The sequence below is a fragment of the Candida parapsilosis genome, contig 005569 (assembly GCF_000182765.1).
Source record: "Candida parapsilosis strain CDC317 annotated contig 005569".
NCBI lineage: Eukaryota > Fungi > Ascomycota > Pichiomycetes > Serinales > Debaryomycetaceae > Lodderomyces > Lodderomyces parapsilosis.
The window spans coordinates 1,127,540-1,142,387 of record NW_023503278.1 but is presented as its reverse complement, the minus strand read 5'-3'; the positions used below and the strand labels follow the sequence as shown (position 1 = coordinate 1,142,387).

The 14,848-nt window shown below is 38.5% G+C and overlaps 9 protein-coding genes across 9 annotated transcripts; 3 read left to right on the top strand and 6 right to left on the bottom strand. All coding sequences in view use genetic code 12, as the record gives it.

Annotated features, from left to right (window-relative positions):
• Window positions 1–44: 44 nt before the first annotated feature.
• Window positions 45–1,313, top strand: CPAR2_105260 (uncharacterized protein; the record flags this gene model as incomplete). The annotated part of the gene is made up of 1 exon (XM_036812575.1): window positions 45–1,313. The coding sequence occupies one exon, from the start codon at window positions 45–47 to the stop codon at window positions 1,311–1,313; it is 1,269 nt and encodes a 422-aa protein (XP_036663670.1).
• Window positions 1,314–1,369: 56 nt separating this feature from the next.
• On the bottom strand, window positions 1,370–2,457 carry PHO85 (cyclin-dependent serine/threonine-protein kinase; the record flags this gene model as incomplete). The annotated part of the gene is made up of 2 exons (XM_036812574.1): window positions 1,370–2,381; window positions 2,438–2,457. 2 exons carry the CDS (start codon window positions 2,455–2,457, stop codon window positions 1,370–1,372), a joined length of 1,032 nt encoding a protein of 343 aa, XP_036663669.1.
• A 153-nt stretch (window positions 2,458–2,610) lies between these two features.
• Window positions 2,611–4,296, bottom strand: CPAR2_105240 (tRNA (uracil) methyltransferase; the record flags this gene model as incomplete). Its single annotated transcript, XM_036812573.1, has 1 exon — window positions 2,611–4,296. One exon carries the CDS (start codon window positions 4,294–4,296, stop codon window positions 2,611–2,613), a length of 1,686 nt encoding a protein of 561 aa, XP_036663668.1.
• Window positions 4,297–4,506: 210 nt separating this feature from the next.
• On the bottom strand, window positions 4,507–6,204 carry CPAR2_105230 (ubiquitin-protein ligase; the record flags this gene model as incomplete). The annotated part of the gene is made up of 1 exon (XM_036812572.1): window positions 4,507–6,204. One exon carries the CDS (start codon window positions 6,202–6,204, stop codon window positions 4,507–4,509), a length of 1,698 nt encoding a protein of 565 aa, XP_036663667.1.
• A 267-nt stretch (window positions 6,205–6,471) lies between these two features.
• On the bottom strand, window positions 6,472–6,771 carry ELC1 (elongin C; the record flags this gene model as incomplete). The annotated part of the gene is made up of 1 exon (XM_036812571.1): window positions 6,472–6,771. The coding sequence occupies one exon, from the start codon at window positions 6,769–6,771 to the stop codon at window positions 6,472–6,474; it is 300 nt and encodes a 99-aa protein (XP_036663666.1).
• Window positions 6,772–6,893: 122 nt separating this feature from the next.
• On the top strand, window positions 6,894–9,695 carry VPS16 (tethering complex subunit; the record flags this gene model as incomplete). The annotated part of the gene is made up of 1 exon (XM_036812570.1): window positions 6,894–9,695. The coding sequence occupies one exon, from the start codon at window positions 6,894–6,896 to the stop codon at window positions 9,693–9,695; it is 2,802 nt and encodes a 933-aa protein (XP_036663665.1).
• A 1-nt stretch (window position 9,696) lies between these two features.
• On the bottom strand, window positions 9,697–11,010 carry CHL4 (Chl4p; the record flags this gene model as incomplete). Its single annotated transcript, XM_036812569.1, has 1 exon — window positions 9,697–11,010. One exon carries the CDS (start codon window positions 11,008–11,010, stop codon window positions 9,697–9,699), a length of 1,314 nt encoding a protein of 437 aa, XP_036663664.1.
• A 218-nt stretch (window positions 11,011–11,228) lies between these two features.
• Window positions 11,229–13,475, top strand: NOP4 (mRNA-binding ribosome biosynthesis protein; the record flags this gene model as incomplete). Its single annotated transcript, XM_036812568.1, has 1 exon — window positions 11,229–13,475. The coding sequence occupies one exon, from the start codon at window positions 11,229–11,231 to the stop codon at window positions 13,473–13,475; it is 2,247 nt and encodes a 748-aa protein (XP_036663663.1).
• A 206-nt stretch (window positions 13,476–13,681) lies between these two features.
• Window positions 13,682–14,626, bottom strand: SIT4 (type 2A-related serine/threonine-protein phosphatase; the record flags this gene model as incomplete). The annotated part of the gene is made up of 1 exon (XM_036812567.1): window positions 13,682–14,626. One exon carries the CDS (start codon window positions 14,624–14,626, stop codon window positions 13,682–13,684), a length of 945 nt encoding a protein of 314 aa, XP_036663662.1.
• Between the last annotated feature and the right edge of the window lie 222 nt (window positions 14,627–14,848).

Here is a 14,848-nt window from a genome sequence, read left to right as displayed (position 1 = left end):
AGACGGGAAAAAATGATGTAAAGATCTACTTTTATGCTACATGAATGGGGTTCATCGTGCCTGGTAAATCATTAAAGTCATTGAAACGACTGCTGCTTTCACAGGAACCACAACGAAAGAGAAGAAGGCGAAACCATGTTCTTTCAAGTAGAACTGTAGCCAAGATTACAAAAACATCAACAAAGTTTACACAAGACAATTCCACTGGACGTGAGCCACACCGCAAACTAACCATTAACCACCTACCCATAAACTTGATGTACAAGATATTTCTCCTAGCAGGTCCAAATAACAACCTTCCTTTACTTAATAGGACTTTACACGCCAACTTGCAATTCAATGGAGATTATCAGGGATCCACAGAGACTAACACCAACTCATGGGCCCATTACTCGTTAGCACTACAAATGATAAAGACGTATTTTGTTGCTGATCTAAACACTCGATTGGATAATTCTGCCATCGAAACCAAAATCAAGTACTATGAATTATGTATTGATAAGTTGAACCAGGTGCATATAGAAGTCGAACGTAGCACCTTTTACCCCAAATTGCTTGATAGCTTAGGGGAGCTTAGACTGCTATGGCTGGAATACACATTTGTGGCGGGAAGGTATGTTCTCGACGCGTCAATCCTAAACTATCGATTTGTGTCAAGCAAATTGTTGAAAACTTTAAACCTGGTTACTTTTGGTGATAAAACTCATAAACGACAGCTTTTACGATACATGTCTCGAAATGATATCTATATGAATCAAAAATTAAGACTTGCATTTCTCAAGGTAAAGTTTGCTGAAATTGATGCGTTGGCCAAACGAGTTCATTTTGAATTAAGAACGGAGAATTTTGCACATTCGTCAATGTATGATGAGTTTGACAAGTACTTGGACTTTATCGGTTCTAAGGATGACCAGGAGTTACTTTGTGATTTAGACCCTTTGGTGAAACTGGTGGAGAATCCAGCTCTACCGACATATGATGATGAAAATGTGACTGGAAGTGGTGGTGTCTCGCCCAATAGATCGAACTTTTACAATTTCAACAACGGATTGAGTCGTGGCCATGTCTTTTTTGGTGAAGTCGAGAGTAATGAGAACCAATTTGCAATTCCCAGTCACATATACACCAAAAGCATTTCGTCGCAAAGGTACTTTGACCTCTTATGTTTTTTACTTACGCAACCACATAAAAAAGTCAAAGCTGATTGTATAATCAATGAGATTCTCGAAGCAAGGAAAACAGAAGAATATTCAGGTACTAAAGTACCCTATCTCAACGAAGTCACACAAATCATCTTCAATAACTCAAAGTAAATAACTTTATAAAAACTAATAGATCTACTATCTTCATATTCTCTATACAAAAGCACTTAATATTGATGATCAATAATAGGTTGATGTACTCCATCTGGGTGTTGTGGCTGTTGTTGTTGTTGTTGTTGCTGTTGCTGTTGCTGTTGCTGTTGTTGATATTGCTGCTGGTAAGGATCACTCAAATGGTGCTGTACTGGAGTAGGCATAGTTATCTCATGGAACCACGGGTGCTGCAAAGCTTGTCTAGCAGTAATCCTCAGCTCCGGCCTCATCTGTAATAAACTCATCAACAAGTTCAATCCCATTGAATCCAAGTTAGGCACCAACAAACGCAAATCCTGTGGGACAAAGATTTGCCAATTGTTCTTATAATTAGGGTAAGAGCTGATGCCAGGCCATGTACGTTCATTCGGAGTACCCATTAAGCGGAAAATCTTGATTAATTGATCATCGTTTGCAGTGCCTGGGAACAATGGTTTACCAGTACACATTTCGGCAAAAATACACCCAGCTGACCATATATCTATCGATGTTGTATAAGCTCTGGAGCCCAACAACACATCAGGAGCTCTATACCACAAGGTCACAACCTCGTTGGAAAAAGTGTTAAATGGGATCCCAAACGCACGAGCCAATCCAAAATCACCCAATTTCAACTCACCTTTACTGTTGATCAATAAATTCTGCGGTTTCAAATCACGATGCAATACTCTATTATCATGGCAAAACATGATACCTTTAAGTAGCTGAAATAAAAAGCTCTTGACAATTTTCAAGTCCAAAGCCCCCTGTTGTCCATGAACCTCCATGTATTTTTTCAAATCTTTGTCCATGTATTCAAACACAAGAGTCAATTTATTCTCTGTATGTATGACATCGTACAAAGTGACAATATTTTCATGATCCAACTCCTTCATCAATGAAATCTCTCTAATCGCCGTCGATGGCGTACCTTCCTCTGAATCCAAGTTGATTTCCTTCAATGCAACCAACGCACCGGTCGCCCGGTTACGACCTTTGTACACGGTCGCATACGTTCCTTCACCAAGCTTCTCAAGCTGTTGGAACCTTAGTAGAATGTTAGTAAATGGATGCAAATATACAACGTATATTCTGATACATACTGGGATGATGAACCGGTCATTATTTCCAAAGGCAAGCGATTTGATCAACGCAGTGTGTTGACGCTTTTTCAAAAAATTGTTCAAAAAGAGAGAAATTATGAGAGATTGCCAATTTTGTGCGACCAAGTCTACATTTACTACTACAAACGTCTACTCTTTATACATGTAACCATTTAATGACTTCTAGGTGCTTTTTTCATTAAATTCAATGAATTCTCAACCCACCCTTCAGCACCGCCTTCCATGGCAATTATATCCAAAACCCGCAACTGTGAAATTTCCGACGGTTCTTCTTGAAACGGTTGCACCTTTTCACAACTCATCACAGCTGCATTCCTTGTACTTGGTATACGAAGCATTTCCTTTTCAACCCGCCATCCATTCAAAATGGCAATATCTTCAACATGGTCAACTAAGGAGCCATATGTCGAAGCCAGAGCTTGATTGAGCAAAGCTGTTTTCACTTTTTTTGGTGGGAACCTCATTCTGTTACCGTTTAATGCATGTGAGCAACAAGGGATCACCATAAAAGGATGTCCCAATAGCGGAATCCAGCACGTCAATTCATCTGAATGGTTTCCTATTAAAAAAGTATTTTTCGGGAAATCTTCTGTTGTACAAACATAAGATGAATTGAGCAAGCTTTCAGCTGTGTGATAAGTGACTTGATTGTTCATTGGCTCAGCAAATTGTCTACCATTGTCCTTTATATGTGGAGCAATTTTGGCCAATGAAGGGTGGGGCTTCAACAAGATACTAGGGACAATGATTTTTTCCTTCAACTTTTCCTGGACTTCTTGTGGATATACCTTCCACGATTTTCTAGCTCGTGCATCGATCCCTTCTCCCTTGTACCCTTCCATCATCAAAATGTGTACGAGAAGCCCATTTCCACAACCCAAATCACGGAATTCAAACTCGTCCTTGTTAAACTTCTTTGTCTTCCAATACTCTATCAAAAAGGCTGCTATTGCAAGGTCTTCAAATACGTGTTTTTTGGGATCCGTTGACTCACACCATGAATTGACCAAATCAGATGAGTACTTTGACTTTAGCGTGATGTACCTATTTTGGAAATCCACCTTTGACACAACTAAGTCGTGATTGACCCGCTTTTCATATCCTACTTTTACACCACCCGAATGTTTCGTTGAAGTTTGGAGCAATCTTAATGCAATTCTAACCGGTCTTTCGGACAAGTCCATGTTCTTTATTTTATTTCTCTCCTTGCGCCAATCATCCAATTCAAAAGGTTGGTAATGAAGAGATACCTTATGATTGTGATATAGTATCCCAACGGCGTAAACCGGAGGTAGATAGTATGGAGTATCCTCTGCTCTGCTTATGTGTGGCACATAAACAACAAGGACGCTTTGATTGTCCTCGGTCTTCATCACCAAACATGTCTGATTAATAATAAAATCTTTGAAGGGGTTTCGTGGTATCATGCGTCTCACAATTTCACACCTGTTCTTCAAACTGAGTTGACATCCATCCAAATTCACCTCTCGTACATTGACATCTTGTAGATCCTTATGCAATAAAACAACATCCTTTTCTCGATCTTTAGACTCAACCTCGGGTACTGAATTTATCAACTTGCTTATAAATGTAGTTTCCCCTTCATTTGGATCAACAATTTTCTCTTTTAAAATATCAGCTCGTAGTATAACGGTAGAGTTGATATTCGGTTGTCTTATAATATTGAGCATTGCCTGTTCGAAATGGTTGGGCTCAAATTTGGCACTTTTTTCATAGATAGGACACCATCTCTCCCCCAAAATAGACTCCTCCAGAATTAGTAGATGCGGTTCTGTTTCCTTGTTCTTTTTTGGAGGCATGACACACGATGGGCTCATAATCGATGAAACCAACCCTCTTTTTCTTTTAATTTTTTTTTTTTGCAAAACATATCTCATCGGTTTTGGAAGTTGCAAAACTTTGCTAATGGCAACCAGAAAAAGGAACGACGGAACGCTCCAAGAGAAAAGCTTCTTACATGCAGCCGTGAGTGGCTGCATGTGCGTGGCTTCACGCGCTACTTTTTTTAACAAGAAATCGACGTTGCTTTACAAGTCTATAAAGTACGCATCCACTGCATCAGTAAACTTATGCTTCTTATAACAATAGGGACATTTGAATACATCAATTCCCTTTTTTGAAAGGTGCCAGACGCTTTCTTTCAATGCCAAATGATTGCAATACCTTAAGGCAACCACTTGTGTATTGAGGGGATTATCAACTGCAAGCTTCCTCTTTCTCGTCTCTATTTGACCTTTTGCATCATTGTGAACCGTTATTGACTCCTCTATAACTTCTGAAAGAGGTATAGATTGTTCCCTAGTAATTGGACAAATGAAAATGGGATGGTTTTTGAACAAGAACCTATTTGAGTCCGGTAGTTGGAATGGTAACTCAAAATGAAACGATGCGACGCTTCTCAACGACAGCAGCTCCTTCTCCACCTGGCTGGACTTTGCCCGATCATTAAACTTTTTCATCTTTAACTCAATCAGATTGTATTTGTAAAAGCTTGGTAAGTATATCTGGCCAGCTAAAACGCTTTGGAACAAAGATGAATCACTGGATAATTTCAAATTCTTGCAATATTCTGCAACAAAATCATGAGACAAGTTGGCAAATAGCTCGTCATTTTCATGGACGTCATTGAAACTATTGAGCAACTCGGTGACAAATTCCGCTTGACTTTGTCGCCCATTGCTGAGCACCTCCTCAGCCTCTATTGAAAATCCTTGTTTTAGCTTCTCGATGAAATTGCTTATGGCTGTTTCCTTATGTTTTTGGCGTGAAAAATTCTCAATTCCCGAGTCTGAGTTGAAAAGAATCAATGACATCAATGGCGCTAGCTCATTCAAGTAATCTTTCAAAAATTTACCAAAGTGATCTCTTGAGTAGAAATACGCCTCAAGGGCATCATTGGCAGTAAATTTCAGCTCCTTCCCATTCAATAATATAATAAATTGAAGCATATGAAACTTGAACTCAACTTCGCTCAAAGTACTACTTCTTTCAATCAATGGCACTTTTTTAATAGCTCGTTCGTTGAATTTAGTTTCGAACCAGCCCAAAGCGTCGGTCAAGTCATGTTTGATGCAGATATCATCAACAATCAGGTTGAGCAATTTAAACTTCTCAGCTAACTCTTCGTCTATCGAAATGGAAGGGTCATTCAAAAATTGTTTTACCATAGCAGGCACAATATTACTCTGTCCAATCTTTAGCAAATGTAAGATTATGGCCTTGACCAACTCTTGTCGGTTTTCTTGCCTAATGCTCCTATTTTCCAATTCTGGCGGAATTCGATTGATTGAACTTATCCCTATTTCGTTTAATGATTTGTCCAAGTCAAAATCACCCACTGGGTAATTATCCATATTCAATGGGTATATGTAGGCGTCATCTAAATTAACTCCGAACTTGCTATTATTAAGCACATTCTTCAGAAATTTATTGTTGGCTGTGTTGTACGCCTTGAGTCGATTGATTGATGATTTGTACCATGTATCTATCTGTTTCAGTAATCCGCCAATCTGCTCCTTGGTGTTGTTGTGGGTCCCGCCATTTTGCACCTGTTGTGACTCCTCTTCCTCCGCATCCACTTCGTTTTTAAGATCGGATTCCAAGTCTTTCAACAGTTGAAGAAAGGTGTTTGAATCATCTAGTAACTCACCGAGACTCTCCTCCCCACTTTTATCAAATTGATTCACTTCCAGGATGAGAATGTTTAGTAGTGGTGTTGTTGTCATGATAGTGTGGGGGACTGTACTTGTGATAAGAGGAGGGGGGACTTTGGGAAAAATCAAACAGCTTGCGAAATCCAATCGCATATCAGCCACACATAGAGAGAGAAAGTATGTGTGTGTGTGTGTGTGCGTTATCCAAATCACAGACATACATTTTACAGCGGTGGAGGGTTACCTTCGCAGTTGGGGAGTACAGCTTCTAATGTTGCTACGTCAAGAAGTAAATAGCCTTCTATCATTCATCAATCAAAACAAGCATAACCGTTCATACTATATATCCAAGTAATCCGCTTTGACCAACAATTCTAATGCCAAATGAGTCGGGATATTGAATTCGGGAACATCGCCGCTCTCAGCTTGGTCTTTGTATTTGTAGTGATAGTATAAATATTCAACAATACACTCTAGTATATCACCATCCATGTCAAGATCTATTCTACCTGTTTTCCCTTCTTCAAAACCTTGCGAATTTCTTAAAACCGACGATATCGACGCCACTTCCTTCAGTATGATGAACTTGAAGTTATCTGAAGAAACTAACGTAACGAATTCAACCTCCAAATCAACCATGATGTAACGTACGATATTGAAGCTTTTGCTGTGAAGTTGGCAATAAAAGAAGCGATTTAATTATTTTTCCCAATCGCGTTCATCCAAACAGCCATAAAGAAGTACATTCCTTTCGTCTACAAATGCCAACAAACCCTAGCTTCAATTGGCTGAGATTGCAAAATGTTTACTATGATATACAAACCTGCTATTTGCCATTGAGTTGGTCGATTGAAAACTTGTATTCCAACTACAGGATATCTTTCGCTCCTAATACCACATTGATTGCCGTTGCATCCAACTCGGTGCCTCATCCTAACCTTGTCGAGGTGTACGGGCTAAGTGGGAATAAGGTAACATCAGTGGTTTATAATAGTACACCAACGGATTACATCAGTGATTTTCATTTCCGAAGAGAGGATTTAGTGTTGATCTTAAATAATGGCAGATTCAGGTATTATATAGATTTGGTAGGGAATTTTAATGAGTACCGATTTACGGATGAGTTGATTAGTTTGGATGATATGACAGTCAACGGAAAGAATAATAATGAGTCGGCAGTTGAGACCGGTCGGATGATTACCAATCTCGAGAACGATGAGGTTGAAGAGATTATAAATATTATAGAAACACAAACGTCTGACAACTACTTAGTAGTGAGACTCGAGGACAAGCTCATCTTGACCAATTTGGAAACATTTCAAAACTATGAGATTGATATTTCTAGCTGCTCATCAAAGGGTATCGAAGGGTTGTCAATTAACGAAAGTGGAGAAAACGTGGTTATCTACATTGCTTGTCAGAAAACGATTCTTGTATTGAAAGTTGATTTTGGACTCTCGATTTTTGAACTCGTTGATCAAGAGCTAACCGATGGGCCCTTCAATACTATTTCAATCTCCCCGAATGGTCAATTGGCTGCTTTATACAATTCTACACATAACAAGGTTTTTGTCGTTACTAGCTCATTTGATCAGATTCTTTTAGAATACGATACCTCAAACGATTCTGGCTCACCCTATCAAGTGTCATGGTGTGGAAATGATGCTATTGCTTTGTCTTTGAAAGATGAAATCAAATTGATTGGCCCAGACCAACAATCAATATCCTTCTTTTACGATATTGACGAAGATGACGAGTTTGATCTCGACAATTTGTTACTTAAAGACTCTGGAAAGAACAATTTACTGTACACAATCCCCATCATTCAAACATTATCAGATGGTTTGCGAGTTGTGACTAGTGAAAAAGTGCAATATTTATACAGGGTTCCAGAAAAAACGGTGGCAATGTATCAAATCGGCTCAAATAGTCCTAGCAGTATATTGGCGGATTGCATTGGAAAGTTCGTTCTGAATGCCGCAAAAGCGCATGCAAACATAGCTTTGTTAAAAGCAGATGGCGTACTTTCTATGGCCATGGAAGATGTACTTCAAGTTGCTCTTGATGAATTAGATACCAGCTGGCACAAAAAGGCTTTGAAAGCAGTGTCGTTCGGAAAAGTTTATGCAGAAGGAACATTCGATGCAGACAAGTATGTAACGGTGCTCAATACCGTCAGGGCTCTAAACCAGTTACGAGCACCGGAGTTGGGATTATTCCTAACCCATCTGGAAATACAATATATTGGCTGGAAGGAAGTTGTCAAGATGCTTCTAAGAAGGAACCAGCATTATATGGCCTTGCGTATAACAAGGTCTCTAGGATTGAAGGACTTGATGCCTTTAATTTACATTCACTGGTGCTGCTACAAGATACGAAAAGAACTGAATCTCTCAGATATACAATTGTTCAAACTCATTGCCAATAAGTTGTTGTCCACTTCAAACAAGAAAAGAAATTACATATCGATTGACATGATAGCAGATGTGGCACACGAAGAAGGAAGAGTCATCCTAACCAACTTGTTGATAGATTTAGAGCCTTCCATTGCCAATAAAATAAAGAAACTTGTTGATTTTGATGAGGTAGAACTAGCCTTGGTTAAAGCATTTCAATCTGGTGATTATTCCCTAAGTCTTTTGATGCTTATGCATATTCAAGATATTTTACCCACCTCTGACTTTTTTGAGATTTTAAATCAAAATGAGAGCAAGCATTATAATTCAGCAATTCAAAGCGAAATACGAGATTTGCAAGTGGAAATACCTTCAGATACAATTCCAATCAAAGGTGAGGTGATAGGTCATACTTGGGTGGAATCACTTGGAAAGTCTCACTCCAAATTGATGGAAAAGTTCCTCACTCATGAAGATAAGACACATGAATTGAACTTGCTCAAGCTAAAAGAGTTTGCTAGAACTCAACTTGTTGCTGAAAGTGAAGGTGAAGAGTATTACAATAGTTATAAAAAGTTGTTAACAAAGTGTTTGCGAAGATCAATTCGAACTACCACCATGAAAGCTATAGAAAGGGAACTCAAAATTCTTGAACTTCAAAATAGATTGGGGAAGACATACCTAACCAATTTTTATTCTGAAAAATCATTGACATCAATTTTAACCAAGTTGATCAAGATGAATCAAATCAAACCTGCAAGTAAAATTGTCAAAGAGTTTTCAATTCCTCAAGAGAAATTTTGGCATTTGGTATTGAGTACGTACTCAAAAGCACATGAATTTGACAGATTGTATGAATTTGTTTTTGGATCATTGGATGTATCAACTGGAAAATCACCCATTGGGTTTGAGCCAATTATTGACGCCGGATTTGCTAACAATGCACCTAAGGAGCACATCTCAGCATACATTCGTAATTCAGTCAAGTACAAGTACGATGAGAAAATTCGGTTATTTATAAGAAATGAGGATTATGAGTCAGCAGCACAGGAGGCGTACAAGAATAAAGACATTGAAATTCTTCGAAATCTACAACAGAATGTACCCAACTCGGACACAAAAGCTCTACAAGTCATCAAAACGAGTATGCAAAAGTTGGGTTATTGATTTACGAATTGAATTCTCCATTCCTTACATGTCCAAACGTAGCGCCATCCTCTCCGGTTAGCCAGCTGGGTATCTCTGTTGGATTTATGACCATCTCATTTGGATCAGTAATTGCTGTTGATAGTTCGTGAAGTCCACCAAATACGTCGGATCCAGAGAATTTGAGTTTGATGTTGGACCTTGAATTAGATTGGCCGGGGTTGATGGGTTCTTGAATGACAAACTCGGCGACTTGTAATGGTGTACGCGACGCAAATTGAGAGCCGGGATTCAGCTCGGATGTGTTTAGTAAAGTATTGTCTTCAATCGCTTCAAATTGCCGTTTTCTTGATGTGTGATTATCTGTAACGACTCCCTTAAATCGAAGACTTGCAACAATCTGTGATATATCACCTGTGTGATCTGCATCTTTGGCGTGGGACTTCTCCTGTAGCATGTGATGCTTGTCTAATGCACCGAATGGGGTAAGATCAACAACACCATCAGCGTATGGGGTCCATATACCTAAACTTCTTCCCAATCGTGAGTCTCCCTTTAACGTATAAATTGTCTCCAAAGATTGAATTGACTTCTGATCCAATGGTGTGTCAAGTTTTACCGGAATGTGATTATGTGTATGTATACATTCCTCAATAGTTTGCATTATCAAATTGAAAAGTATATCATTGCCCTTTACTGAGTGCAAAAGGTAAGGTGACGACTCACTCAGTAGACAAAAAAAGAATGGTTTGTGGGATGTCACTTGTGGCCCCTCGCCGTCCAATAGACCTTCTTGTTGGTTGAGATCAAACACTTGAACTCTAGTTATGTGTAAAGGTAGTTGTGGGTGCTTTAATATGTAAACATGGGTAAAATAAAGTTTGCTCAATCTTGCAGCCACATTTTGAGTCACATGTTGAGGGTCTATATCAGGACAACATAGCTTGTCTTCTAAATCTGAGATCGTTGAATAGTTCCAACTAAAATGTTCAGAAGCGTCTACTATCAATTGACAATCCAATTGAGCAAGTTGTAGTAGATTCAATCCATTTGTCCAATACTCGTATATTATTTTCCGAATAACGCCACCCTTCTTGCCTTGTGCATTCTTTCGAAAGCTCTTGATTTCTTTGAGTAGTTTATTACAGAGACCCTGCTGTGTGTAGATTGAGTCCTGGGGGACAAAAGGTTGTGTGGTTGTTGATTGTGTCCAATGGATGCAAAGTTGGTACAAAGAATTAATGTGTAAACGTTCAAGTAGCGTGGAGAGATCGTGAGTGGAGCGGTGCGGTATGTATGTATCTGGTAGTGTATTAGCGCTCTTTGTAGTCTCCATTGAAGATTGTCACTGAAACAAAGTAACCAGATCGAGCAGTTTACACTAGATTTAATCTAATCTGGCGTGCAAACATGTCTATAACTATTATGCTACCAATTTTGTCTCAAGTTTTTGTGGATTTTTTTTTTTTGCGATGCTCTTCACTTTTGCAATTTTCAATCCCCCCTTCAAAAAACTTGTACTCCATATACACAGAGTCTATTCACAGTAAAGAAATGTCGGAAACTGAAAGTATACCAAAAGATGTTGCTGAAGCTACGCCAAAAGCTTCAGCAAACACTACGAAACAGATGAACGATGACGGTTTAGATCACAAAACACTTTTCGTTCGTTCGATACCGTCTGAAGCTACATCAGAAGACTTGTCTACATACTTTTCCCAATTCGTTCCCGTCAAACATGCAGTTATTGTAACCGATGAAAATAAGCAAAGTAGAGGTTTTGGTTTCGTTTCATTTACCATGGATGAAGATACGTTGACTGCATTGGTTGAGTCAAGAAAGACCAAATTTCAGGGGAAATTGTTACGAGTGGACATTGCCAAAAGAAGAGATAGGAAAACTCAAGCACCTGATGGAAGTTCAATTTCATCAAAAAGGTCTGAACCAATTGAGAAAAGAAGAGCTCGTTTGATTATTAGAAACCTACCTTGGAGTTGCAAGAAACCAGACACGTTGAAGAATATTTTTCAAAGATATGGTGCTGTGTTTGATGCTTATATCCCAAAGAAAAAGGGAGGTCAAATGTGTGGATTTGGGTTTGTTATCATGAAGAAAAGAGTTGCCGCTGAGAGAGCTGTAAAGGAGAGTAAAGGGTTAAAGATTGATGGGAGAGAAGTTGCTGTCGACTTTGCCGTAGAGAAGTCTAAATGGGAACAAATTAAAGACGAAGAAAGTGAAGATGAAGGTGAAGAGGGGACACAAAAAGGAAAGGAAGCCACAACTGAAGATCACTCTGGTGATGAAGCTACGGGCGGTCTTGGAAGCGATGAAGAAGAAGAGGATGACGAAGAAGAAAGTGATGATGACGAAGAAGACAAAAACCATGAGGGATCAAATTTTGGCGAATTGAATGAAATCAACACTGATGATGAAGTTGACTCCGATGATGATGGTATCAAAATTGAAATTGATGGTGAGCCACAAGAAGAAGAAACTCCCAGAAAAAAGAGTAATAAACAAGAAGCATATTCAATCTTTGTACGAAACATTCCATACGATGCTGATGAAGAGAGCTTGAAAGAGCATTTTGAAGCTTTCGGACCAGTTAAATATGCTCTTCCTGTTATTGATAAGGACACAGGATTGTCCAAGGGATCAGCATTTGTTGCATTCAAGAAAGAAGATGCGTATCTAGACTGTCTTGATAATGCACCATCAAATACTGGCTCGACCTCAATGTTGATTGCAGATGACGTTTCACCAAAGTATGTGTACCAAGGGCGTATCTTGTCTATCACGTCAGCAGTGGATAGACAATCGGCCAACAAATTAGCCGAAAGGAATGCATTAAAAAGAAAAGAAGCACTTGGCAAAGCTCCTTCTGAGAAGGATAAGCGTAATTTATTTTTGCTTAATGAAGGTAGAATTACTGAAAATTCCAAATTAGCTCAATTTATCACCAAAACAGATATGGAATTGAGAGAAAAATCATACAAATTGCGTGTACAACAATTGAACAAGAACCCCACTTTGCATCTATCATTAACTAGATTAGCGGTTAGAAATTTGCCGCGGGCAATGAATGCTAAAGCTTTGAAGGCATTGGGAAGGAAAGCAGTGGTACAATTTGCCACTGAAGTCAAACAAGGACAACGACAACCGTTATCGAAGGAAGAAGTTTCTCGTTCAAACAAGACCAAGGAGGAAATTCAAGAAGAAATTGAAGCCAAGTCGAAAAACTCCAAACATAAAGGTGTTGTTAAACAAGCTAAAGTCATTATGGAGGTCAAGGGATCGGGAGAGGCTGGTCGGAGTAGAGGTTATGGGTTCATTGAATTTAGAGATCATAAAGTGGCATTACAAGGATTGAGATGGTTAAATGCCCATGAAGTCACAATTGATGAGATTACGGAAGGAATGACTGAAGAAGAAATAAAGGTTGCCAAATTAGACGGATTGAACAAGAGAAGGTTAATTGTTGAATTTGCGGTTGAGAATGCTCAAGTTGTCAAGAGAAGAAGAGAAAGGGAGATTATTAGTAAGAAATTTGATAGGGAAAAGGATAAAGATGGCAATGATAAAAAGAGGAAACGTAATGACAAGGAAGAAGAAGAACAAGGTGGAAATAGGTCCAAGAAGCAACGTCATGGTAAAGGGCCACTGAGGAAAGGCAATATGAACAAAGGTGCCAAACCACAAGAGACAAAGCTGGAAAAGGAACCAAAGAACAAATCGGGTCTTTCTGATAATATCAAGTCAATCATTGGACAAAAGAGAATGAGAAGAAAGGGAAAGAAGTAGTGAAGCAGTGTGTATAAAGCTCAATAAGACGTGGAAGTAGTACACCTTACTCTATATCTAAAAGTATCATCATTTCATTAAAAAGAAAAAGAAAAAAAAAAACAGAAAACCAACATATTTCAAGTCTATAGAATTATTATAATCAGTCATCATCATCATCATCATTATTATTATTAACAAAGAAGAAACGTATTGAAAATCCTCCTTTACAAAAAGTAATCGCTTCTTTGTTGTTTAGTGTTATTATTCTTTAAAGTCAAATCACCATCTTGTACAGCACTGAAGATTTTAAAATTTGGTTCCAAATCCTCATCAATTTGCATAACACTAGCAACATTACCACATCGATAACAATAATTTGGTGCTGACCAAACAGTAACCACGTCTTTCTCCTTGAAATGGTATCTGAACCCTTCCATTACCAATTGATGAGCTCTAGCAATTAATTGTAAATTATTTATATGGTTAAATTCACGTGATACTTTTGATCCAAATAACCATCCAGCACCACGTGGTGATACTGCCCAAGTGTCAACATTATCAGGATCGGACCATACCAAGTCACAAAAGCCACCTTCATGAGGCACTTCTTGTGCTCTTGAAAGCACTCTGATTTGATCCAACATTCTAATTTCGGGGGATAAGCCACCATGGACACAAAGAATCTTGCCATCAATTATGGCAGCCAATGTTAAGAAATCAAATACTTGACAACAATATTTCCATACTGTGGTTGATCCATACTTGGTTAAACATTCTTCATAAAAGCCGTAAACTTGAGTAATTTGTCGGGTTTCATGATTACCTCTAACCATGGTTATACGATGAGGATATTTCACTTTTAAAACCATTAGCAATGTGAAAGTTTCCAATGAAAAATAACCACGATCAACATAGTCACCAAGAAAGATGTAGTTTGTTTGATTATCATCACTGGGCAATCCACCAGATATTCTAAACAATTCTAATAAGTCATGAAATTGGCCATGTATATCACCACATACCGTGACTGGCGATTGGACTGGTTGGATGTTGGATTCTTCCATTAGTAATTCCTTCACTAGTTCACATAGTTGTTTCATGTCTGATTCGGATAATGCTACACAGTTTTTAATCTGTTCTAGCCATTGATCTGGACCTCGTTCTCCCATATTTCTTTGTAGGTATTTTTGATATTTTATGAGGTTAACTGTCTGAATATTTATTGTGATAGGATGTTGGTTCTACTTCCTTTAATCTAGGACTAAAGTGTTTGAATGAGTAATGTAGGTTTTTGAAGATGAATAATTGTATGTGACCATTAAAGTTGAATTTTTTTTTTTTTGCTTCTTTTGGCCGTTCGATTCTAGAAACAACGATGACGATTAGATATC